At 39.3% G+C, this 27768-nt stretch overlaps 1 protein-coding gene across 7 annotated transcripts in view; it reads left to right on the forward strand.

The window, feature by feature from the left end:
- Cntn4 (contactin 4) overlaps window positions 1-27768 on the forward strand; it is a 993738-nt gene that overhangs the window by 824563 nt on the left and 141407 nt on the right. For all 7 annotated transcript variants that reach the window (NM_053879.2, XM_087655634.1, XM_087655636.1 and 4 more), the window contains 1 exon segment: window positions 13037-13187. In NM_053879.2, the coding sequence (NP_446331.1) occupies window positions 13037-13187 (151 nt within the window).

Genomic DNA, 27768 nt, shown 5'->3' on the forward strand with positions numbered 1-27768 from the left:
CAAATCCCAGCATCAACATAATTGATCACAACCATCTGTAACTCTAGTTCTCGGTGATCTGCTACCCTCTTTTGACATCTGAGGGCAGCAAGAACACATGTGGTGTACATACATACGTGCAGGCAAAATACTCACAGGTAAAATAAGCATTTTTTTAAAAAATCTGCATATCATAAAAAAAACAGATCCTAAGGGAAAAACTGTCATATGAAACGATATTGCATCATGATAAAATCATCAGTTCTCCAGCACAGGATGATTTGTGTGTGTGTGTGTGTGTGTGTGTGTGTGTGTGTGTGTGTGTACGTGCGCGTACATGTGTATGTGTATGTACATAAGTATGTGACACATGTCACATAACTGACACCCGCAGCCCTACTCAGTCCAATACTCTTTGCAAGCACGCTTGAAACATTTGATAAGGTAATCCACATCTAAGAAGTCTCAAACAGACTTATGAATATTAGAATAATATAAAGCATCCTCACTGACCATGTTGGGATGAAAACAGAACATGATGGAAAACGGGAAAAATATATGAAAAACTGAACAGCTGATTCTTACATCATCAGTATACAGTAAAAAGAATAAAAGGGAACTAGGAAATTTCTGGAGTGAAGTAAAAATATATCAAGACTTATAAATGCAGCACAAATTGTAGTAAGAGGTAAATCGGTAGTAATAAATAATTTTAAAAGATGTTACCGGATAAGCAACCTGGGTTTACAACTAAGAAGTTAAGAAAAGAAACTAAACAAAGTAAAAAAAGAAAAAAAAGGAAGAAGAAGAAGAAGAAGAAGAAGAAGAAGAAGAAGAAGAAGAAGAAGAAGAAGAAGAAGAAGAAGAAGAAGAAGAAGAAGAAGAAAGAAGAAGAAGAAGAAGAAGAAGAAGAAGAAGAAAGAAGAAAGAAGAAGAAGAAGAAGAAGAAGAAGAAGAAGAAAGAAGAAGAAGAAGAAGAAGAAGAAGAAGAAGAAGAAGAAGAAGAAGAAGAAAGAAGAAAGAAGAAGAAGAAGAAGAAGAAGAAGAAGAAGAAGAAGAAGAAGAAGAAGAAGAAGAAGAAGAAGAAGAAGAAGAAGAAGAAGAAGAAGAAGAAGAAGAAAATTGCCAAGCCTTCATGGAGGTCAATAAAAAGACTCAAATAAAACAACAAATAAAAAAGTAAAATATTGAAAATTATAGCACAGATTTTTTTAAGCTTAATGACTGAAAAGAAGTAGGTGAATTACCACATACAGCAACTTTCCCAGCTGAGTCATAAAAAGTAGGGAATCTGAAGATTTATAGCCAGTAAGGAAGTGAAAGTCACAGTTAAAGCCACCGAAGAAGAGAGGCCTAGGAATTGAGGCTTCCACAGAGAATCCTACCAAGTATTTAAGAGGAATTAGCACCGATTCTATTCAAGCCTTCTGCAGCATCTCCTCTTACATTGTGTTGAGAAAAAACAATCCCCCACATAATGTTAGCCAGCCAAATTTATGAGCATGAAGGATTATCCATCTAAACCAAGCAGAATTTATATCTGAAACTCGAAGAGGGTTCATGGTGTGAAGAAACACACCAAATATCACTTCTGTCAATGAAGAAAAGGAGTTGACAAAATTCAGCACCATTTTGTGATTTTAAAAAAGAACATCCAGCAAATAGAGGGAAGAGATACCTCGATGTAATAGGAGTCACATACAAAGCAGCCCACCAATATCACACTCATTGTTGAAAGCTTGAAAGCCTCCTATGATTGGGAGCAAATAAAGGATGCCCACCCTTGCCATTATTGTTTAGTGTAGCGCTGGAAGTCCTAGGCAGAGCAATTAGAGGAGGAGAAGCAGTAAAGGCTTCCAACTTGGAACAGGAAGAAAGTAAAATCTTTGTTTGAAGATGACATGATCTTACATAGCGGAAGCTCAAAAGCAGCTACAAAAGCAACTGAGGCCTATTGAACTAATAAATCATTTCAGGAAAGCTGCAGGGTGCAAAATCAAGACACACAAAGAACTCAGTGACAGTGCTGTATGGCAACAGGGACCAATCCAAAAAAGCAAATTAGGAGAAATTCTATCTATGATAGCATCAGAGAGAAATACATTTAAGAGTAATCAGAGAGGGGAGAGCAAAAACTCGTGCACTAGAAACTACATAATATTTTTGAAAGAACTGAAGAAAATACAGGTAGACTATGTGTAACTCAAGACTCTATGCTTTTAAAATGTTCATTCTTCCCAGATCTATTGACAACTCCAACACAGTCACATAGAATCTCAATGGAGAGCCTTTTGTTACAGAGAGAGAGAGAGAGAGAGAGAGAGAGAGAGAGAGAGAGAGAGAGAGAGAGAGAGAGATCGTAGCAGGAGGTTGGCATCAATAGCTAATAGTATGTCAGAAAGAACAAAGTTGGAAGCTTCATGATTTCTGAGTCCAGGACACGAAGTGTCCATACAGTATACTCCTGCACATTGGTTTATAATTCATTATAAGGGAAGGAAAAGCCCTCAAAACAAGCTATGAAATATTACCAAATATCTTTCAGCAAAGGTGCCCAAATACAACCAAGCATATTGGCATGTACACATAAACAGTCCTTGCAACTAGTGGGACCTAAAAAAGATGCTTCAGTAGATAGAGCCACTCGTCCACAGACCTGAAAACCCGAGTTTGATTCCAAGGATTTCACAAGGTGTCAAGAGGGAATCATTTCCTGTATGTTATCCTCTGACCTCTAACCTCCACATGCATGCTCTAGCATGTGAATACCTGCGCACACGCACACACACACACACACACACACACACACAATTTAATATGGTATTGTAGAAACTGGGTGTCTACATTTAAAAGAACACAGTTGAACCTCTCTTTTAATAAAAATATATCAGACAGAAACTACCCATATAAAGAATGGAGGTTATATTTGCATAGGGATTACGTGACTAAAAATAAATCCATCCCCTGCAACTAAATAGCAAGAAGCAAACCAATTAAAAATAGAAAAAGGGACTGGAGAGGTGGTTCAGCTGTTAATGGAAAGGCTTTCAACTCTAAACATAAAAATATACTAGGGTCTTGAATAGACATATTTGTAAACAACAAATAGAATTCAAGAAGAAATACCAATTAGAATCATAATGAGATCTTGTCTAATACCCTATAGGATAACACACACCACTAAACAGAGAGGGAGGAGTTAACGAAGAGAAAAAAACAGGACCAAATGCTAGAAGAGGACAATAGAATACTTGAAATTGACCAAAACAATTCAACTAGAGGAAAGCAGTGGGCTCAGTACACTGTAACCTATGCATCACTGATGGTACTGAAAAGGTTGCAGTGCTATAGAAAATTGTATAGTGTCTCCTCAAGAAGTTACAAGTTATCAGAAGACCCAGCTAGCTAGCTTCCCTCTTGTTATATATCCAAAATAATTAAAAGGCAGCATCCCAAGCAAGTATTTGCACACTCATGATCTCTGCATCATTATTCACTGTGGCCAGAAAATTGAAACAATCTAATTGGTCATGAATGGACACATAGTAAAATACAGTACATATATAAAGGAATATTATTCAGCCCAAAGAGAAGGAAACACTGATATACATTCCAACACCATTGAACCATGAGGACACGTGAAGGGAAGTAAGTTCATCCCATGAAGGAAATTCTGTTAATTCCATTATATGATGCACCTAGACAAGTTGAATTTACAGTAGCAGGAAGCAGAGGTATAAATGGATCAGAAGAGGGGGAGAAGAGAAGTCCTTAATTAATGGGTGTGTAAATTCGGTTTTGCAAAATGAAAGAGTACTAAAGATCTATTGAATAATATCACCTAGAGTTAACAAGATTGTATATGGAAAGCATCTCAGATGATAAATTTCATGATGTGTGATTCTTACCAAAATAAAAAGCAAAGATCTAGTAGTCCATGTTAATCTTTATTACATGTGTGAACTACTCCGAGATGTTACATTCAAAATCTGATATTGGGTCTGGGAGACAACGTGGGAATAAGTGTCTTTACTATCTGCTGGTACTACTTCTTATGTTCCAAGGAACACATGACCAGGAGAAAAATTAATATGAAATTTCCCGGTCTCATGCATGAAGGATGTATTCCTTAACACGTGGCCTTAAGAAACTTACTCACATGATTAATAGCTGAGATGGCAGTGATGCCAAATCTGGGGTCTAGATCCAAGTCTTTTAATCCGCAGTCTAAGCCAACAGAGCAGGTTGCTTTCTCCTTCATAAAATCTGGAAAAGCAGGACAAGGCTATTCTCTCCGTATACCACCCAGGTTCAATTTTATCTACCTTCCCAGCCCCATTATGCATGGGTACAACATAAACCAACACAAAACAAAAGCAAAAACAAAACCTCTGTCCTGGAAGAAAAGTTTTTTTAACCGGTATTTGTTGTAACCAGATCCCAGCATTTGTTATTCTTCTACTCAGTGGTAGAGTGCTTGCCTAGCAAGCACATGGTTTTTAATAAAGTCTTTTAGATGTGAGTAAAAACCAACTTGGCCAATGGCGAGTAGCATACTGGCTGCCTGCACAACATTTCTGATGCCTTGCTGAAGAAGTGTGATAACCAGGAGTATGTTTCTATTGTGTGTTCCACATACAGCTCTTCTGCATTATGATATGTTCCCATGGAAACAGAAGCACTTAAAACCACCATGATACCTAGATTCATGGAGGCTAGGAAATAGATTTGTAAAATAAAGAGAACACGCTAAGGAAACTGGGAAAGTGTTGCTTTTCTTGCCTTTTCAATACTGAATCCACTTCTGGGTATACCTAGAAAATAAACAAAAACAGAAACAAATAAACAAAAGACATGCCACCGTTTCAGAGTATGGCTTGGATCCAACAAGCTGAAACCTCCAGGGCCCTTGTACCCTGTACCCTGTAGGCTGTCACCATCCCCTGGGTATGTGCTTTAGGAAAAGGGATCAAAACCAGTGGAGCTAGTTCATATTGACAGGAGCTGATTCTGCATATCTCAAGTTTGTCCTTGGTGATTTCATGTTGAAACCAGCAAAGGTGGACTATTTACGCCACAGAAATTGGCAGATGCCACAAATCAGGTTCCTTGGTATATTGTTTAGTTGTTTGAAATATTGAATATACCCTATGTTCAGGTGATTTGTGAGTATAAGTATATCAGATAATTATTGTTAGCTAATTCTTTTATTATGTGCTTCTATTATATGCTATGTATGCTCAGTTTAATTGAGGTCTAACACTTTATGTATTCAAGTGTCCAATGCCCTGGCTTGGGATTTAAAGAAAAAAATCTATATCTAATAGTACCAGGGAAGAAAGGGATATAGGACATAGGCAAAGCATCATGAGGAAGAAATGATCCAAACCCCAGAGTTCTCTTCTAAGAAAAGTATCAAAGCAACATATACATAGTACTATATGTAAAATACTATGCTTGGTTACATGGCTAATGACACTAATTGTTACTCTAGCAAAATTTATGGTGGTAGAGGTATAGCTTAGTTAGTAGTTAGCCAAGTACACACCAGGCCATGGATTGAATTCCTAGTACCATATAAAATGGACACATTCATGTCATCTATAACTGCAGCATTGAGGAGATGAAGGTTGGAGGATTAGAGTTTCAAGGTCATTTTCAACTACATTGTGCTTTCAGGACTAGCTGGGGCTATGTAAGGCCCTGTCTTTAAAAACAAACAACAGACAAGTAATGGTCTAATAATAACTAAAAGTAAAATGTATCATTTATTAACCACTAGAGTTTTATAATCCATACTGTGTGGTTGTAAAAATATAATAATAAAAGGAGTATGGTTCTCTTTTACCCCGCTAGATATCTTGGCGGAAATACATCTTAGCTCCGCGGCGGCCCAGACCAGTCGCCCCACACGCCATTACACTTAAATCTACACATTAAAGAACACACAACACAATAATCTTTGACCCAATTGGTAAGATATAATTACACACCCAAACATGCAAAGCCCAGTACCATCCATCCCTTAAGAACATTTGTAACAACCTGTAAAGGTACGCGTGGAATCTTAACGTCACTTGCCATATTGTCCTGCCATGGCTTCTCCCCTTCTCCTCTTGTCTCTCCTCCTCTCTATCCCAGTCTCCTCCTCTTCCTTCAAACTTCTCTCCCCCCATCCTTCCTTCTCATCCAATGACAGGCCTCCTTCTATCCTGTACCTGCCCCTCACCAGTACTTTACAAATTCAATGGGGGAGAAGGTTCTGGTGAAGTCACCTGATTCCCTTGGGGCAGTGCAATTAGCATCAAAATATAGATAACTCCAGGGCAAACCACAACAATACTGTCCCACCTCAGAGGTTCTCTTTTACTTTCAGGAAATATTTCTCTCACAAAATAAAGTTACGTATCATAATATAATACACAGCGTTGTACCAGTATATATTTCTTGCTATGGGTTTGTATAAGGGTTAAGGATGAATTGCTAAGTACAATGAAATAGCCTTTGAATAGATACAAGAAGGTCAATGTAATTACCAGTTTTAAAATGCACAATGCCTTTTTATCTTTATGTAGATAGTCAACTGAGGTTAACAAGAGGTTAGTGATTTAAACCCTACTAAGGCATTCATTATGTAAGAATGATTTAGAGTACTGAGATAAAGTATTTTCCCTGAAATGAATGGCTTCTTCCTATATTTACTTAATTAGTCTTTGGATCTTCAAATCTTTCATAGAAAGGAAAAAAAATGCTACGCTTGATTCAACTTGTTGGCAGAGAAATCTTTGGGAGATCTTGAAATGGTGTCTCTGCAGAAAAGCTCTTTGGCAGCCACCGTGACCCAGTAATGCTGACACTAACGTGACATTTCATATCCACACTAGGCTTTACCCATCAGTACTACAGAGATGCTGTTTGGATGCATAGTATGGAGTTCACTGGAAAAAAAGGAAGGACATACCAGAAGCTTGGATGCTGGGTGATTCTCTCCATGTCTAAAACAGTCTCAATATGGGAAAAGCACACAGAGAAATTGGTTTTTTCCAGGGGTTAAAGGTGGTGTAGTCAAGAAGGCAGGATAGGACTACAGAGGAAAAGGATGTTTTTGCAGTCATTTCTTTATCTTGACCTCTGTAGTTTATAGGTAAATCTATACCTAATGGCCAGCTTCCTTATTCTGTTATCTGCTCTGTTGCCTGCCACTCAATCATTGGAGAAGTGTGGTGATGGACATAAGGGACTATTTTACATCATTCTTGCAATTCCTGTGAGCAACTAACAATTATTTCCAAATAAAGTTGGGTGTAAGGTTGTTTGTTTGTTTTGCTTTAAACAAAGATGTAGCTCTGTGATTGTAAGAAATTTTCTTGCATACAAGACCCCCAATGCCTTCGGTAGAAGTTGTTACTGCATTGGAAATAGTAGTGGAGGGAGTGTGTTAGCTTCTTACTCTGTATCATATAAGGACTGCTATAGCTTCTTGTCAGGCTGCTTTAAAATATAGTGACCCAAGCAACTTAGGGGAAAAGGGCTCATTCACCACTGTCGCAGGTAGCTGCCCAACCCTGTGTCTATCACTGTGGACAGCACCCCACAGTGAAGATTGCCCTTCCCAAATCAATTAAATCATCAGTATGATCCCACATAGGCATGCCCAAGAGCCCATCTCCTGTTGTGTTAACAACTAACACTTAATCACCACTAGTACTTTTTGTACAACATGTGTATTTATTTTTCTTGGCCCACCAAATAACTTTGTAAATATTATGTTTTTTCTGCTTTATAATGCCTTACCCAAAGGAGCAGGAGTTGTTAGGATCTTAGGAAACAAAGAGGTTATTAGTGAATCAGCCTAAAGTTAAAGAGATAGAATGTAGGCATCAGAATTATTGGAATTGATACATCATGCTGATAAAAAAAGAAAGAAAGAAAGAAAGAAAGAAAGAAGGAAGGAAGGAAGGAAGGAAGGAAGGAAGGAAGGAAGGAAAGAAAGAAAGAAAGAAAGAAAGAAAGAAAGAAAGAAAGAAAGAAAGAAAGAAAGAAAGAAAGAAAGAAAGAAAGAAAATCTTCTCCTCCAGGATTGTGTTAAGTTTCTCTTTGGGTATATCTTCCTGATCAGGGAGGCCAGATTTTAAACCCAGAAACTCCCCCACACTTGCACCCCCACACTCCCACTCCCTCCGCTTAGCCAGCAAGCTAGGAGAGCCTTGAGGTTTGTGGTTTGTTATCTCCATTACCTCTTCACTAAAAGATTAGAATTAATGCATTTGCTCTGGGTGTTTTTATAGGACGGTGAGGTAATAGCTAAAGATAATAGATACAGGTTAAAATAATATGAAATTAGAAACTTCCAAAAGCACCAGCCCTAATAGTCTCCACTGGCAATGCTCCCAGTGATGTTTCTACAAGCCAGCTGTGACAGAACAGGCATGCAGAATTATCCTTTCCTCTCCAGTAATGTAGTAAAACATTGCACTCTTGGATTTCCCAAATGTTATTACCACTGCATATCCAGTCAACGGATTATCGTTTTATTATTGCTCTTGAGAAATGACATAACTCAGACACAGAGAGAAGCTCTATTTCCCAGGGTTCTGATGGCCACTTTAGATACCCTGGATATGTGACCAAGAGTCATTTAATTAATTAAATAGGAATAGTTGTGAATTGCATAGATGGATTTCCACAGCTTTTCATAAATAATCTAAGTTTAGTGTAATGCAGACCACTGGTAACTAGCTAAACGTTGCACCTCCCATGTGGAAGAGGGCTGCTGCATTCTGGCACTGAGGGATTACTGCCCTCTAGAAACACACATGAGAAATGCTATTCTCCGGGTCTACTTGGTTCAGCAAATGAACCCCTGCAAAAATCTGTCGGCTGCTCCCAGACTTATGTGGGTTTTCTCATCCCAAAGCTATGAGAACCACTGACAGTTTAGTTCTGGCACTCAGTGGTTTGTCTGAGCAAAGACTGTCTTCATGCTGCCCTCCTGTGGCTCCTACCAACATCATCTAGCAGAACTACCAACCTGTGAGTGCTGAATGGACCAAAAGGATCCATTTCCTCTTACTCTCAGCCTGTGCTAGGCCAGGGTTTGGGTGAATCAGAGTAAATATAGGGTATCATTAGGAAAAGCGCCCTTCTATAAGCTGAAGTGCATCTCAAGTGCACAAAGACATCCTGAAATAGCAGAATGTTAAGAAACCTGTATCCTGAATGTACTAAAGCTTCTATTAGTCCTGCCCTAGAAATCACTACAGCTTATGGCAACAACTGATACGTTTGCAGGGTTAGACAATATCAGAAACAAATGGTCCAGACAATGGGAAAGTATTTGCTGTGTAATTTTATTTTTACGAGTGAAAGATGTTCAAGCCAGTCTCATCGTATGATATCCAAAAGGTAATCTGTCTGTAACTGGAATATTACAAATGCCTCTTAAACCAGTCCTGTTTTCTGCTTTCTCTGTGTCTGATACCCTGCAATTTCAAATTCTGAAAAAGCAATATATGGGGGTTTTTTTTGACAAATACACCCATGTGTAGTGCACAGTTTGATTTATATAACCTCATTTTGAATGCAGAGGCAGAATTTCTCCTGAACAGATGAAAATATCTGCCTAGAGTGATAAATGCAGCTGTGTAGAAAGATAGAGTGGTAAGAAGAGATTTTTTATGAGAAAGGCTTTGTAACATTATTTCAAATTTTCCCTTTAAAACATCTCTAGAAGACTTGATTTTATTTTTATGTTTTTGTGTCAGTTTGGATGTTTACCTAATTTGAGGAGTCTGTTCTGCCAAAACGTTTTGCTATGACAGAGCATAGCTTACATATGCTGTCTTAGCAAATCCTAAGTAGAAGATATCAATATAGCATAAATGCTTCACATCAGAGTTCTCAACCTACGGATCACAACCCCCTTAGGGGTCAAATGCCCCATTCACAGGGAATTAAATATCAGGTTTCCTGTTTTTCAGACATTTACATTACAATTTATAACAGTAGCAAAATTATAGTTAGGAAGTAATAAAAGAAATAATTTTATAGTCAGAAGTCACCACAGCTGCTTTCAAGGACTGCAGCATGGGGTAGGCTGGGAATCACTACTTTACATTTCATGGATTTACTATTAAAGCCACTGTACCTATAGGCTAGCAATGTAGATCAACACAGCTAGGCAGTGGAATAAGGTGACACCAGGCAATGTCATTCACCCATAGTCTGCTGATGCAATTTCTGCCATATACCTCATTAATCAGTAGTGCTTAACTTTTCTGCAATTTGAGCCTCATTTCTTCCACCTAGTTATATTTGTACACACACACACACACACACACACACACACACACACACACATACATACACACAGACAGACACACACACACCATGGGAGGGGGAGGAAGGGAATTAAAATTTTATAAAATATTTGATTTTTATGTCTTTCATATATTAATTATAACATTTTAGTCATATATAATATTTCCTAAGATCTTTTGTTAGTGTCATATTCCCTAAGTGTTTGATAGGCCTGCCCTAATGATCTGTTCCATTAGTCCTTTTACTTTTGTGATGTAACTTTGTAGACCATACTGGTGATACATTATTAGTAGTACGATATTACAATGTACAATTTTTATTATACACAGCTGGACTTGTGCCCTATTTGTCAATGTGGTTAACCTCTAACAAGGTGTTCCTTGAATTGTAGATTGTTAGCAATTCAAAGTACAAACAACGAGCACAAAATGCCAGTAGCTCAGTGATTCATTTAATTTCAGCTTCCCATGTGATACCAGCTTGGTGTATGCATTGGAGCACCCCATTACTCAGTAACCTTCTCGACTTTACTTGTACCTAGTCAATTCTGACAAATATTTCTACCACAGAAGCCCTTAATATTTCTGCTATAGCTTGCTTTGAATTTTTAAAATCACTAGTCATGGATAAGGTAGTATTGGCCTATCATCACCTCTTTGGAAGAGGCTGAGACAGGAGTCTTACAAGTTCAAGGTATTCCTGGTTTACAACCACTGCAAAGTCAGTCTGGTTAACTTACTACTATGAATTATTTCAAAATTCAAAACATTATAAGAGCTCTGTAGACACAGCACTATATTAGAGTGCTGGAAGCCCCAGGTTCAATTCAGTCCTTCATTTAAAAAAAAAAATCACATACATAGGCGAAAACCAGCAGCAAACCACTGAACTGAGAACGGGAGCCCCGTTGAAGGAAGCAGAGAAAGGACTGAAAGAGCTTGAAGGGGCTTGAGACCCCATACGAACAACAATGCCAAGCAACCAGAGCTTCCAGGGACTAAGCCACTACCCAAAGACTATACATGGACTGACCCTGGACTCTGACCTCATAGGTAGCAATGAATATCCTAGTAAGAGCACCAGTGGAAGGGCAAGCCCTTGGTCCAAGCCTGAGCCCCAGTTAATGTGATTGTTGGGGGGAGGGTGGTAATGGGGGGAGAATGGGGAGGGGAACACCCATATGGAGGGAGAAGGGGAGGGGTTAAGGGGATGTTGGCCCAGAAACCGGGAAAGGGAACAACATTTGAGATGTAAATAAGAAATACTCAAGTTAATAAAGATGAAAAAAAAATCACTAGGTATGGTTTGAGTGTGTTCAAGAAATGGGCCTATAGGAAGATGAGAGGTGACTCAGCAGAGAACACTTGCTGCCCTTGCAGAGTGCTCAGGTTTGTCTACCAGCACTTACATGACTTGCCACCCAGCATCTATAACTCCTGTTCTAGGAGATCTGACACCGTCTTCCACCCTCTATGGTCACCAATTGCAAGTGGTACATATACATACATGTGGACAAAACAGCACGCATATGAAAAAAATTTTAAATTGTTTTAAAAATAAGTGGCTATGCACCCCACCTGTGTGTATACATACTCACTTTAAGTCCTTACTTATGGCATTTATAGTTTGAATTTAAATAGTCTTCACCATGAACTGAAGGCTTCCTTTTGAAGTTAAACTGTAAGTTATCAGAAATTTTAAACAAGGCAAAAAATTACAAAAGAAAAAGTTCATCTGGTCATTCAAAAATTCCTCCTCCCTAGTTAACTAAACACACTCAGAGGAAAACAGAGATCTCTCATACAGGCTAATTAATTAATTTGTTTGTTTATGTGAGGCTAAAGATGATTGTTTTCTTTCAGAAAACTAGTAATTGTTTGATTTTATTAATATGTTAGCACAGTGTAACGTTTCCATGTGAGGGGATTCTTTAGAGCAATAGAAGTGACTGTGGAACACAGTTTTCTAAATTTTTATACCAAACGCCAATGATTTCTTCTAAATAGGACAAACATTGCATTGAGTACCGGTGACAAGAATTGAACAGATCCCTTCTTTGTAAGGAGAAACTCACAGAAGGCAATCATATAAGGATTTGATAATGGAGATAGAGGAGAGACAGAGAGACAGAGACAGAAAAAGGGAGACAGACAGAGAGAGATAGACAGAGGGAGAGAGACCAAGGGAAACAGAGGTAGATAAAGGGAAAGACAGAGAAAGACCACAGGGGAAGCAAGGGAGGGAGGAAGGGAAGAAGCTAACAAAGGAAGGAGGGAGAGAGAATGATGTGTTGTAGACCAAAACTGGTAACTGTCAGAGAAAGGGGCCACTTTAGCATACATAATCAGGAAACTTGCCAAATGTGGTTTTTTGTTTTGTTTCTTTCCCTATTGCTTCTCTTAAATTTTTAAAGTTTTGTCCATTTGAAGGAGGAATAAATTTTTTAAGAGAATCCTCCACAGGGGGCTAAGAATGTTTCTATCTTGATCTTCGTGGAGGAGGATACAAAATCCATCAAGTTATACATCCATAGAACAGTTGCACTTTGTCATATATAAATCATGAATTAAATTTTAATAACCTATCCAAACATACAGTGCTACATGTTTTCTATCAGAAAAAAAAAAATTTAGCTCCTGTCTCTGATGATATATAGTAAGTAACTATCACAGAAAGAAAAAGAGCCAAGTTGTTATTCCTTCCATAATAATTTGTTATTTTTCTATATTTTCTCTAGCTGAAAGTCCAGATTTTTCGAGAACACTCTTAAAAAGAGTAACACTTGTCAAAGTGGGTGGTGAAGTTGTCATTGAGTGCAAGCCGAAAGCATCCCCAAGACCTGTCTACACCTGGAGAAAGGGAAGAGAAATATTAAGAGAAAATGAAAGGTACTGTGTTGAAATATTTTAAATATTTTATTAACTTGTAATAAATTGTCTTTCTCTTATACCTAAGCAAATAGTCAAATCCAGAAGGTATATAAAGACAGTTGATAACAACTTCTTTTTAATATCAGAGTTCTAGAAAACTTCTAAGCACAGAGAGATTTTATGAATACTCAGGCAATTAAAACTATACTTTAAGCCTAAGTTTTTTCTGTGTGCATCTACCCATTGTAATTCCTCAGCTTAGTTGAGTCAGTCTATTACCATGCCATGACAACTCTTCAAGTATTTGCCAAAATCTGTCATGTTCCCTGCGGTTATGTAGGTGGCCTCTAACGTGATTGTTCATTATTTTATCTGTATCTCTTTATGGTATCAGATTTGTTCCAATATCTAAATTATTTGTCTCTGCTTCCTATTTTATGTGAATTGCATTCAGAAAGTGTATTGTTCAAAGGATGCAAATTCGCATGGGTTACTTGTAGTTTGACACCAGATAGTACCAAGTAGCACATATTTCCAAGACCTTGTCTTAGCTGTCACCCCTGTAGAATATCCTCTACCCCTTCCTGTAATGTATTCGATCTGTTGGAAAAGGGTAATTATGCATGAGCCTGTGTTTGTCACCCATAAGACAGGATTTACCAGCTGTATACATAATGATTTTAATTGATGTTAAAGGGCAAGTATTCATAGATCCAATAAGGAAGCGTTTAAAAATGTGTGCGTCTACCCTATACACCTATACACCTTCACATTTGCATATACAAATTAGATCACTGCACTGATGATGCTGTTCACTTTAATAGTTTTTATAAACAGATGGTATGGTTTCTAAGTGATATATGTCCACACATGTATTAACTTCATAATAGACCTTTCTGATTCCTGAGAACATTGAGGAAGCAGCCTAGTAGATATGGAATGATATTCAAATTTTAAGGCAAATCTGTAAATTGAAAGCAAATAGCTTTTATTGTTATTAACATATATTAATTATGCATAATAGATTTTATTATAACATTTTGTACATGCATATATTTTATTTTAATTACATTCAACCCCTTACCCTCTCTCATCTTCTTCATGGCCATAGGTTCCCTTTTTCTCCCCAATCTTCCTTATAATTTCGTATCTTGATTTTTGCTTTGTAGTGAGCCAGTGAGTTCAGTTAAGGTTCCTTATAGGAGCACGGACCAGTGACCACTGAAGATGCCTCTTCCTCCTCCAGCAACCATGGAGGACAACCTATAATTCCTAAAGGAGTGAGGCCTCAGGACTCCCAACCCATTCCATAATGTAACGTCAACAGACCCAAGTGTGGTGGAGGTTTTGAGCAAGCTGGTTCAACTGCTGCAATCCGAGAGTGCAGCGGCTGTAACTTACAAGACAGTATTCCTCAATACTGCACATTTTGCATTTTCTGCCCCCTCTTCCTTTATGCTTTTTGAACTGTAAAAGAAACAATATAGATGACCCACTGAGCATTCGGCAGTAATTGGTTCTTAGCGCTTACATCAGTATGAACCCAAACAGAAAGCGCCACCTACGGCAAAGAGAAGCTTCTCATTCCAAACATGACAACACTGCTGGTGTATAGGAAATGAGGCAAATATTCAGGAGGCACTTGGACAGGTACATCACATCCATTTAGCAATACGACAGTACGAGAAAACAGGGTTTCTTTCTGAAACACGGGCAACAATCCATTCTACCTTAGTGTTTATCAAAATGTGCTGTGTGAGATTACATTTAATAGCCACATATTTTTATGAATTTTAATTAGTATGCACCATGTGCATTGCTTAGAATAAAGCTGCATTTCTTTAAGGTTTAAAACCATTGGACAGAGGTTGGGACCCCTAAGGAAGTGTTAGGGTAAGGACTGAAGGAACTGAAGGGAATTGCAACCCCATAACAGTATCAACTAACTGGGACCCTTAAAAGCTCCCAGAGACTAAGCCACCAACCGAAGAGCACACATAGGCATGTTCGTGACCCTGCTACATATTATCTGGCCTCAGGGGGAAAGAATGTGCTTAATCTTATAGAAGCTTAATACACCAAGGAAGGGGGATGCTAACAGGGTAAGATGGGAGGGGGGAGCACCCTCTTGGAAGCAAATGGGAGGGGGCATGAGGTGAAGAACTCATGGGGGGGCAGGAAGGGAACAGCATTTGGAATGTAAATAAAATGATTAATAAAAAAATTAAGATGAGCACCACAGTTTCACTCCTAGCGTCCATGTCTGGTGACACTCAGGCTCCTTAGTTCTAGTTTCAGGGGATTTGATGCCTTTTTGGACTTCCATATATCTACCCAGACACACATAGGTAACACACACACACACACACAAAACACACATACACACAAAACACACATATACACACACACACAAAACACACGTATACACACACACAAAACACACATACATACACAGAGAGAGAGAGAATAAAATCTATATAAATAAAATGCTTTGTAAAATGATAAGGAATGTAAATACACATCAAAACCATGAATGAATAAAGTTTGAGAAACTTTGAGGACCATCCAGAGAGTACACTATGCTACTATAAGAAGTCATGGCGATCTAAACCAGCAGAAGCCATTTCTCGTTCACAATACCTATCAGCAAAGATCTGTGGGTGGCTCTGCTCTCCTACAAGTACTACCTCAGCAGACCAGCTCTTTCTGTAGCTTTAGCACTGCATAATAAAAAGAGTCAGATGCATGGCCTTTTTAGTGTCTCAGGCTGGAAATGAAGCAATTTTGTGTTTACTGATGCTACAGTAGCCCAAACAAGCCAGGGTCAACTTACAGAAAAATATAATCTTGCTATATACCTACAAGAAAAGAAACAACCTAACTGTGCACACCGATTTACACATGCCATCCGAATGCTTTGGACTACATTAATGGTAGCTTAGTACCACTAAAGCTTAACCATTTCCACATAACAGATTTAATTATCCATTAAAAAAATAGTATGTTGGGGTTGGGGATTTAGCTCAGTGGTAGAGCGCTTGCCTAGGAACCAAAAAAAAAAAAAAAATAGTATATTATTGTGCCCATTTCTATAACACAAATGAATTTGATTTATTATTTCCACCACAATACTTACTGCAAAGTTTTCTCTGTTTAAGTTGTGTTGGTTTCATTAACAGACATCAAGGATGTTTCCACATTCCTCTGACACAGAAAATGTATTTCAGCTCAAGATACTCTCTGCTGTCACTTAGTTCCTGCTATTTATCACCTCCACCTCCAGTGTCACCAGGCTGGTCCCAAGGCATCAATATTAGCATTTCATCTCCATATGGGTGCTGTGCTGTCATGGCTCTGCTGCACCCTTCTCACCGTTATCAAGTAGAATGGATTTGGTCATGTAGATATGCTCAAAACCAGTCACGTGCAATATAACAGGGACACTCAGAACGTCCTTGTCCTACAGCCACATGGAGATGAAAGTCAGGTGTTGGACCATTTCATTTTCTAGGAGAAAGGAGACACCTAGGGTTTTGTTTTGTTTTGTTTTTTGAAATTCTGATTCTTAGACACAAGAGACCACTTTTTTCCTAACATGTTGATATAGTCGTAATGAGTCCCATGAATCTACACCACAAGTTGGTTGCATGATCGATTGGCTTTTAACCTCCAAGTAAGACATATGCCCTGTTGAACGCTTTATACAGTTTAAAGAGTTAGAAATCAAACAAATCTGACGACTGTTTTCTCGTTGGCAAAAATAAGTGCTATTTTTATTTTATTCTGATAGACATGGAAGATAATTAAGTAGAAGAAATGTAAAAAAATCAATCATATGTGTTATTTGTGAATGAAAAAATTAGAATCCATATTTTAGAAGAAGATTGAGAGAGTGGGCCAATATGAAGGGTAATTAGTATTGAGAAATAATTTCTAACATATTGCCTTATTAGCCTTAATTCTCTATTGAGACTAGACTCTTCACAATCAAATAGCGAGTCTTTAACCTTTGAATACAAATTATTAATCCTTTAATTACAAAGCACTGGTGTAACTACACTAAGACCCAACTTCATTACCTACCATCCTATTTCATTAATGTTCTTCCTAAATCCTCTGTTTTTAAAGATTTAGTTAGGCCATGCTTATCAATTGCTATTTCATTCCAGTTTCAACTGGTTAGCTATCTGTAAATGAGTTTACCATACAAGCACAAGGAGGAACATGAAGCAAATGCAGGATCTTTTATCTTAAAGTCAGATGATAGTGGTTGTGTTAGTTCAGTGGATAGAACCTTAGAAATCCTGGTTTAACATCAGTACGCTAATTGTTTTAAATGTATAGTTATTAAACTATTATTTCTATTTGTTTACAAATTTGAAATATATTAACTTTGCTTTACTTATATTAATCCAAACTAAAGTTAAAAAAGTAAAGCAATTATTTAGCTTCACTCCAGGGCAGGCCCCACATCCATATGTCCATGGAATGTTTCCTATTTTCTTACACATTTGCCAAGCTATTAGCGTTAGTGATCTCAGATGTTTAGAAGAGCCTCACTATTTCAGTCCTTGGAAGGGACCACTAGACACCATGGAAATAGTCCCAATCATTTGGATGAATTGAGCAATTAAGCTTACTAACTGAATAAAGTTGATTGTTTTGTTTACTTTTAGTTTTTCGACAGAAGGCCCTTGAGGCAAATAAGATTGGTTTTATGCTGTAACAAAAACATCAATATGCAGAAGTAGCAGAATCATTAATAACCTAAGCTCCTAGAATTTTAAATACAAAGATAGCCGTTATATCCATTGGGATGGACCCTTATGGTTGTAAGTTAGACTAATCTCAAACTGTGTTAAGTATGAAAATGAATTTCTTGTCACCTACTTGGGAACAAGATGGGTAGACTATGACTCTAAGCATGGCTAATGAGAAAGCATCAGAACTCTGCCATGCTTGCCTGTGTCTCCTCAGCATCTCTGTTTACCTTGGTTCCAACAAACTGTTTCCTGCTGGTATTATGAGGGCCACCATAATAGCTGTAAGTTTGCCCTATATCCCAAGCGATCACAGACTTTCCAGAACAGATTCACTAGGTCTCAACTAAGGCTGCCTTGGTCCCAGTTCTTCTCTGAATCATGTGTATTCAAGGAGTATCCAATTACCTTTTGAGCTGATTGGGTGCATGGGTCGGGTGATTATATTGGAAGGCATATGGAGAAATGCCACCTCCAACCACTTAGAACAATGATTCTCCACCTTCCTAATGCTGTGACCCTTTAATACAGTTACTCATGTTATGGTGACCCCAACTATAAAATTACTTTTGTTGCTCCTTCATAAATGCAATGTTGCTAAATCACCGAGGTTTGTCAAAGACGCAATGACCCACATGTTGAAAACCCCCAACTTAGACTGAGAGTGCAATACAAGGTTAACCAAGTAAATCTAGCTGTGACTGCAAAAACTGAGAATTCAGAGTGGGCAGACACCACTGCCAAATGTCTCCTCCTATAATCCCTACAGACCCCATCCTTCATCCAGGACAAGGGTTCACATAAGACTCACCTTTCATCAGTTCCCAGGTCCTTCTAATGATGGAGAACCAGCTAGATGAGCAATTATATTCCCAGCATCATTACTCACTTTTGGTTCTACTTTATGAAGCTATACTAACAAATCTAATCCCTCTTTACTTCTCTCCCCTGGTCTCTGTGTTTACTGAAAATCTACTCATTGCCTCTTCTACATCTTCTCCAAGCTCAATTATTGCATTTCTTTCTGATGTACTTCATATGATATTGTCCCCTGCTGCCCTGCATCATATCAGTCATTTCTTTGAATGTCTTATTCAAAGTATATCACCCTGAATTAAAGGCAGCACTCGTGAGGAAAAGTCAGCACAGAGATGGGTGGTCATTGTTGCTCAGTGACTTCTCTGAGAGGGAAAAACTGTATCTAGTGAACTGAGATTAGTCAAACAGGGAAGTACATAAGTCATCTTAGAAAAATAATTACTTTAAAAAATAACCTGGTGTTTAAAAGGTAAGTATGGGTGTCAGAAATGTTCCCTTAGGAGAAATAGATTACTTCCTACTGAAGCTAGGGAAAGAAATGGATGGAATGTTACTCTAGTTAACACTGTGTAAAGTCTTATTAATAATCTCATTTGAACAGTCTACTCCCCCTTCACTTTCTCACAAACATGAAAGTGATACGCTATGTAAAGTTAATAGATAATAGGTAGGGCAATGAATAGTACAGAAAGGAGTCTCAAAACTGTAGCCTAAATATCATAGACCTGGTTCTACACAGCAGCATACATGCTCTACTTAAAACTATCCAACTCCATTCTTTTTCAATGATAAAGCACTCCTTGGGCATTTGCCATGCACTAGGGCTACTGCTTGGCACTGAGAATAGAAGGGAAAAATAGATAAAGCCAGTCCTTAAGATGCTCGTAATCTACTGCCAGGGTCCACAAGCAAGACCGTGTGAGATTTTGGTCAGTAACACTGAGGGCTAGGTTATAAAGTTGATATATAAGTGTTGAAAAGAAACCCTGAAAAATGAAAGACAGCAATAGATTGAAGAGATTTTATGTGTATGTCTGAGGAGCTTAAACTTGGACCTGAACACCTTCGATGGAATTGAAGGATTTTAATGTGGAGTTATGCCCAGCTGTGTGCATGCTATGGAAAGATTGATTCATCGGCAACAAACAGCAAAAACCACAGTGAAAGGAGATAGTGAGTTCATGGAGTTCAAGAACAGGCAGCATTCTGGGATGGAAATCATGAGTGACTGAATGGTATCAGTGTCCCTTGAATAAAGAGAGGAGACAGATGTATAGGCTAGATATTAAGGCCCTTACTGACATGTTAATTAGAAGGATTGAGAAAGCAAGAGAAAAAACACATGGCCCCATGAATCCCTACTTAAACAGTGGAATGAGAATGTATTTGCTACAATCATGAATATTTTTTTAAAATACTGGGACATGGAGAGATGACCTTTTAGTTAGAAGTCCATGCTTCTTCGGCGGAGAACCCAGATTCAATTGTCAGCACCCACATGGTGACTCATAGCCAACCATAACTCCTGGTCCAGGGGATCTGAAGCTCTCTTCTAGCTTCCAAGGACACTAGGTTCATACATAAGATGCATATATAACAGTAAGGTACAAAACATAAACATTTTTAAAAATTGTCTAAGAAATTTGAAGGAAAGAATAGTTAGTATTTGTGTGTGTGTTTGTGTGTGTGTGTGTGTGTGTGTGTGTGTGTGTGTGTGTGTGTGTTTCGAATGTGCTCTTGGTTTAAGCAACACCAATTTAGCACATGATTATTGAAAGCACCAACATTCTAAAATGGGCCTTACCAAAGACCTCAACCTTGTAGGTTCTATTCCTTTTGAGATTTTAGAGGAGAATCTATTTTTGGCCTCTTAGTACTCCTCTAATCCATAATTTGTGGCCCCTTTCCTCTGTTTCCTAAATAGCACAGGTGAGTCCTCCTTGTATCAGTGTGACCTCCTCTCATACCTTCCCATCTCGTTTTGGGCCGCTGAATGTTCATTGGGCTTTTCATATCTGTTTATTCCAATCTGTCACACTTTCATCTAGACCCTTGCCTATTATTCAGTGGGTGCTTTGTGGAAACATCTCGCCTAGCTGGAGATGCACACAGAGAACTAGCCATCGTTAGTAGGTAAGAGATTCTGGAGAGGAGTTCATCACCAATAGTGTTGAGGTCAGAGCATTTTTGGGGTCAAAGGAAGGAGTCCTCAGGAACTGTCACTTCCACAGAAAATAAAGAAGCTAGCCGCCAAGGAGGACAACAAGAAGACTTAAAAAGTTAAAATCACAGCTAGAAGAACATAGCAGACTCAAGTCAAAGGAGTAAAATTAAGCAGGAAAGAGCAAGTGGCTTCTAATCTTAAGAGGGTAAGGGCTTAGGGTGGGCAGCAGCATGGCGACCCCTGGAGCTAGTGACCCTCTGGATACTAAGACAGGAAATGCCCCCATTTGCTCACATATTGCCCCATCAGGGAGAGCTTGATGCAGGGAGTGGCTGCAGTTTATGGGGGAGGTACAGTTTTTCTAGCGGCAGAAACACTGCTGCAGTCATTCACCTGAGACATTGTGACCAGCCTGGGCATCCAGGGCCCTGATATTAGTGATTTACAATTACATCTTTTACTCAGTGTCCCAAGATCATTTTCATGATGAGCTGTAAGACCAGGCCAAAGCTACCTAAGCCTAAGCTCTTGAAAGGGAAGCATCTTCAAACTGCTGGAGCCCCTGTGTATGTTGAATGATGTCTGGTGACCTCCCAACATCAGTGGCTTTATTAGGATTTACTGTGGGCTATGGCTGAGCCCAAGAACCTAGATACTGTGCATCTGGCCACTGCCAAAGGGGATTGTTCATGTCCCATGCGGCCCTTCTTATTTCTGTGTTTGAGAGAGAAGCAACTTTGTCTTTCCCCAAACTTTGTAGTTTATCTCTTTACCTCCCAGGGGCCCAACCTTTAACAGAGAGAGTGTAGCACATCTGCAGAGCCCAAGCCAAACTTGGGAAGATAGGGCCACATTACAAGTAATAAAATGAGTTCTCTCTCCAAATAAATAAATAAGCAAATAAAAAAAGAAGTTCAACAAAATTACTGTGGATCAGATTTGAAAACAGACAGGAAAAGCACTTTGAGCATTTAGAATTTTCACTGTGGCTCCTTAAAATGAAACACATATTTGGGTTTGCCTGCCCTATACAGTATAATCCCGTGGAGGCCTAATAATCTGTTAAAACACTCAACCCAAATAGGAATAAAATCATGCTCACGTGTCTTTTTAGAGACACTGACATCTCCCTCCAAGGTGAAATCAGATCATGGCCTCAATTTGCCTGTCTTCCCAAAGGCATTTAAGAGAGTTGAAATTCATGTAAAACATGGAAGGGAATCCCAGCACAGGGCTGTGAAGCTCCACCTTGTAGGCAAGGTGTGAAAGCCAGGTCTGAAGATGACAAATGTGATGGCAGGTATTTGCCCAGAAGGCCGATTGAGTCCTAGGGTGGGAGGGGAAGCTTTTGGCTGGAGGCGTTCTGTTTCTCTTCTGGAGGCAGAATGTCTATATACGAGCTCCTAATGAGAAACCTGCCCTCCGGATAGCTCCTACAGTTGCCACCGAGCTACAGTGTTCTGTTATTAGGGATTCTGCCCTAGGGAACAATTATGTTATTGCAATAATTAGAGGCAGTTCATCTCCATAATAATGGAAATCCTGCCTCGGAGGCAAAACAACATCAAAGCAACAGCAAGCATCATGGCTCTTCATGGAATCTGTCGCCTGGCTTATTGACGGTACTATATCACTTTAATTTTGCATGAACAGTTGTGGAAATAAACCTTATCCTGCTTCTTCAGATCTAGTTCTAGAACTTTCACCTGTCACCTCAGCTCGCCTGACTAGGAGCTCCTGATGAGACACTTAGAGGCCTTTGGGCTTTAGTACCTCTATGCAGTTATGACAGGGTAGAGATGGGTTTCTTTTAGATGTTTCTTAGGAAACCTTCGTTCTTGGTGTAGCCCTTTGGAAGACTCCATAAATTTACCACAACATTCTTCTCTACCTTAATGTAGTATAACATGGAATATTATGGTCTGGATGAATGAATGTACTTACTGATCACACCAAGACAGTGACCACCTGAGACTGGCCTGACCCCTTGTTTGTCTCGAGTTGCTGAGTATTGGTCAGGTCTCAAACATATATAAGGAACTCATTGGAGGAACTGTAAAATCAGGCTAAAAGCAATGCTTGTTTTCTTGTAAAATGTCTTGCTAGCCAAAGAGAGCCCCTTGCCCCTTTCCTCATTTTCAATCCTTATATTAACTTTAAAACTCTTAAACCTCTTAGCAGCTTTCCTTAGGACCAGACCTCACCCGGGTTTTCTAAATGCTGAAGCTTCCCACATCAGACTTCTGATTAATTCATTTTAATAAATGCCTGTCACGTCTCTCATTCCCCTTCTGTACAACAAATATTTAATATGATAGACATAATGTCATTGAAATCAGGGTTCTGTGGATGACATAAAATGAGAGAGTGAAAAAAAAATCTGCAGTCATTTAAAGGGCAAAGACTATTCATCCTGTTCTTGTAGAAACTTTGTTTATAGATGTGATGAACTAGTATTCATTTCTCCTCACAGGTGACAAGGATTGAGAGGAGAGATGTTATTGGTGTTAGAGCACACAGGTAGCCCCTTGCATTGTGCGTAGAATCTGTAGATACTCGGTATTTTCATAAGTAAGGAGTAAACCAGCTCTCACAGTTGGAATATGCTATCTCCCCCACAGTGTTTACATATCTGGCTGCCAGCTGATGGTAGGGGAGGTTATGGTATCTTTCTATTGTGAGGCTTGGAAAGATGATAATGGGTTGGTTACCGGGGAAGTTAAATTCTAGCACTGCTTCCGACCTGTGTTCTCTGCTTCTTCAACCAAGATATGTGGAGCCCTACCCCCATGCTAACCACTGATGCGGGTATGAATTCTGCTGTGCATTCCCTGACTTGATAGACGGAAACCACAGCCTAAAATGAATAGCTCACTCCCTTTGGTTGTTTCTGTTGGGTGATCCATCACAGCAATCAGAAAAATTAACCACTAAAAAAGCCAGACCAAAGCTTTGCTTCTTGGAGGGGATTGGTGAAGGTGGTGGTGGAATATTTAAGTATAAGGAACAGTATTTAAAAACATATTTTATTTGAAATGAAATGGATTGTTTTAACTGGAAATAAGGCTGACTTATTTCTTAACATGGCTCTTAACCTGGTATAAAAAACAAACGAGAGTACACATGGAGAGACCCATGGCCCCAGCTGCATATGTAGCAGAGGATGGCCTTATCTGGGAGGGAAGCCCCTTGACCCTGTGGAGGCTCCATAACCAGGGTAGGGGAATGCTAAGTCACTGAGTCAGGAGTGGGTAGGCGGTTGGGGGAGCACCCTCATAGAGGGAAGGAGGGGGAGAAGGGATAAGGGGTTTGTGGAGGAGAGACTGGGAAGGAATGTAGCATTTGAAATGTAAATAAATAAAATAACTGATTAAAAAAAAGAAAAGCAAAACCAATAAACAACAACAACCCAAAGGGAAAAAAAAGCCCACAAGGTGACAAACAGAGCTTCTATTTCACTGCGGACACAGACAGTGCTCAGGAGGGTACTGCTATGCCTCTCTGCACTTCCTTTAAGGGGCATCCTATCTTTAGTCATTTGAGTTTGGCAGCTGTACTCAGAGTGTGTGCTATGACTTACTGTGCATCCAACCAGGAAATCACTCGGCTCCCTAGGGGCAGAACTTCTCCATCTTGACAGCAAAGGCCCAGGTGTACTTCCCAAGTATAGCTCTGCAGTTTGGTACCTACTAACGGAGATACCAAGTCTCAGGCTGAGGAGGTGGCTCAGCTGGTAAGAGTGCTTAGTCTACAGTGGCCTGAGCCAGGCCTCATACAGAAAGCTGGATTTGGTCACACACATTCTTGTGACCCCATTCCTCTTGGGAGCAGAGATAGAGGGATCACTGTGGTTTTTCAGCCACCTCTCTAGATATATGTTCAATGAGAAACCCTGTCTCAAAAGCACAAGGCAAAAAGTAGTATAGCATGTCATCAGATATCTTCCTCTGGCTTCTCTACCAGTGTATAGCATGAACACCAAATATATGTCATATACATATACACATATACATACACAGGCACCACATACATACCATATACTTATATACATACACATGCACATACACATACATCTTATACACATCATATATACATGTACACATGCACATATACATGCCTATATATATATACATATATACACCATATACATACAAACATATACATACACCACACACATAACACATTCACACATACTCATGTTAGTGTGTGGATACATTTATGCACTATATATGATTGTGCATCACATGCATGCATGTCTATAGGTGTGAGAATGTGTGTGGGGGCGGCAAATCCTAATTTTTCACAAATTCTGAGATGGACCCAAAAGACTGAATATTTTGTGTTTCCTAGGCGAGCCTATATTAGTGACCGCCATATCCTCGGGGTATCTCTTGTCTTGTCAGACTTTAGATCAGCATTTCTCAACCAGTGGGTCATAACTCCTTTAGGGTCACATTATCAAATATCCTGCATGTCAGATTTTTACATAACAATTGATAACAGTAGCAAACTTACAGTTATGAAGTAGCAACCAAATAATTTTATGGTTGGGGGTCAGCACAACATGAGGAACCGTGTTTAAGGGTTGCAGCATTAGGAAGGTTGAGAAATGCAGCTCTAGAGCGTCTCATCGACCTCCCAGACTCTTACTGCACTCTCCTCAGTCACACTGGTTTTCTTTTGTTTCCTCAAAGAGCCTTTACCCAGCACATCTCTTCATAAAATGCTCTTTCCCAGACAGGAACTAGATGGAGTCCACAAGCCAGATACCGCCCTCTGCTTGTGTCTGTGTAGTCTGAAACCTATGAAATGAATCTGAAGGAAAACAGATTCCGTGACACCCAACAGTTGCACTGGTGTCAGACTTCCATGTCCACACTTGATGCTTTATCAAAAGCAACTATGCTCATTCTTTACTTAACCATCCATGGCTGTTTTCACACCAGAAGGATAAAGTTGACTGATTACAATGGAAACTCGGCTCCTAGAGCCTGAAACACTGACCGTCTAGTCCTTTACAGGAGAAAGTTTCCCAAAGCCCATTCTGTCTGACAGACAAAGCAACAGGAAAGCATCCTCAGAGCTGCATGCCCCGCCCCACTGGGTTTCTTTTCATTTTGACTTTATTTGGGGTTCCTGTGTTTATACTTTTGATTAAATTGTCTCCTCCATTGGACCCTTCTAATGCAAAGTGAAGGGCAAGGAAATTTGGTTGGAGCCCTGAATTATTTCCCTTGGCTCTCTAGAACAAGAGCTTTTGACTTTTGCCAAAGAAGCTTCTTTTGGAATGATGTGAACCCCTTGGAGAAATTAGATCAGGGGTGGGGCCTTTAAACATGAAAGGAAAACACAGGAGGCAAAAGCTGGCAGAGCAGCAGGGCAAACAGAAACCTGGCCATCATTCCCACATCTCTGACCAATTCCACATTGTAGCCCGGCAAAGACAAGCTAGAAAACCACCCTTTGACAGGGACCCATGGCCACCGAAGCTGGTTTACATAGCTGTTTTCTTTTAATTTTATGTTCATAAAACATCCAGCTTGGGAGAGAAAAGGGAAAAATCATGAGATTTGCTTCCTAGGGCTTTATAAAACATTATTGTTGCAACAATACACCCATGAAGCAATTTACAAACCACCAACAAAGCACGAATTAACATAATAGAATCCAAACATCTCAAACAATGGTGCTTAGGGAACACTCAGTGAAGACACCATCCCTGGCAGGCAGGACCTGCCAATAGAGGCTCCCCACAGAATATGAGCTGCTGTCAAAGCAAGTGATCCTTATAAAGAAGCAAACAGCAGAGCGGGTGTATGTGCATCTTGGCATATGCAGTGTTGGATGACAGATATTAGCAAGTCACAGAAGTGCAAGAAATGAGAGTGGGGTAGACACAATGTCTGCCTGCCGAGTTTAGATGGAAGAAATAGAAACATCCTCAATAAGAAGATGCTCCGAGTTTCCTGAGAGATTATTGACATTATGAAATAATGTTGATGGATACAAAATAATAGTGACAGAAACATGGCCTGTCAGCTTGGCTGCAGGAAGCCCTGGGGAATCTCCAGCCATTAAGCTGAAATGAGACTTTGATCACCCTCTGTCATTGTTGCATTCATGAATAAATCTTAGGCATCTGGAACCTTGGGGATTCAGGAAACTTCTCTTTTTTTTGGCTCTAGTGATGTATTTCTTGGTTGCCTTGTGGCCATCATATAAATCTCAATTTAAAAAAATATCAACATTTTCAAACCTTCCTCCCCAATTTGTTATTCCATTAAAAAAAAGTCTTCACTGTGACCTTTGATCAATATTTTATGAGATCCTTTTGAATTCTTGTAAACCAGTTCTGAGGTCAGTGCTGTTGTTAACTCTAACCAGGGCTTGGCAGTGCGTTTCTGTAATGGAAGAGTGAAGAGCTTGTCAGTGCTAGATCTGGGAACTGAATCCATGTCTCCTATATTGCAAGACCCATGAACTCACAAGTGCTGCTAGAAGATGGAATAATTATGTTTCTCTGTACCGCACAGAGCATCTGGAATGTGGTCAGAAGGCACAAAAGCATCACTAGTAAAAATAAAGCATTTTATTACCTCCCTTTTAGAACAGTGGGAAATTGATAGTGCTTTTAATATCAATAGTATGAGTGGCCCCAGCAGCCTTGACTCTTAATCACCTCAAATTTTCAGTAATGAATTGGCACCCTTTGTATCCATAGCTTTATAGTTGAAGAGAGTTGCAGGGGACGGGAGTAATGGTTTGATTTCAAGGCTGGGTCAGAACCAGCTAAACCCCTTGGAGAAGAGGTAAATGAAATCTTTGAATTATCTCAGCAGTGTCTTTGTTCAGATGA

Source organism: Rattus norvegicus, chromosome 4, assembly GCF_021556685.1.
Source record: "Rattus norvegicus strain SHRSP/BbbUtx chromosome 4, alternate assembly SHRSP_T2T, whole genome shotgun sequence".
Lineage (NCBI taxonomy): Eukaryota > Metazoa > Chordata > Mammalia > Rodentia > Muridae > Rattus > Rattus norvegicus.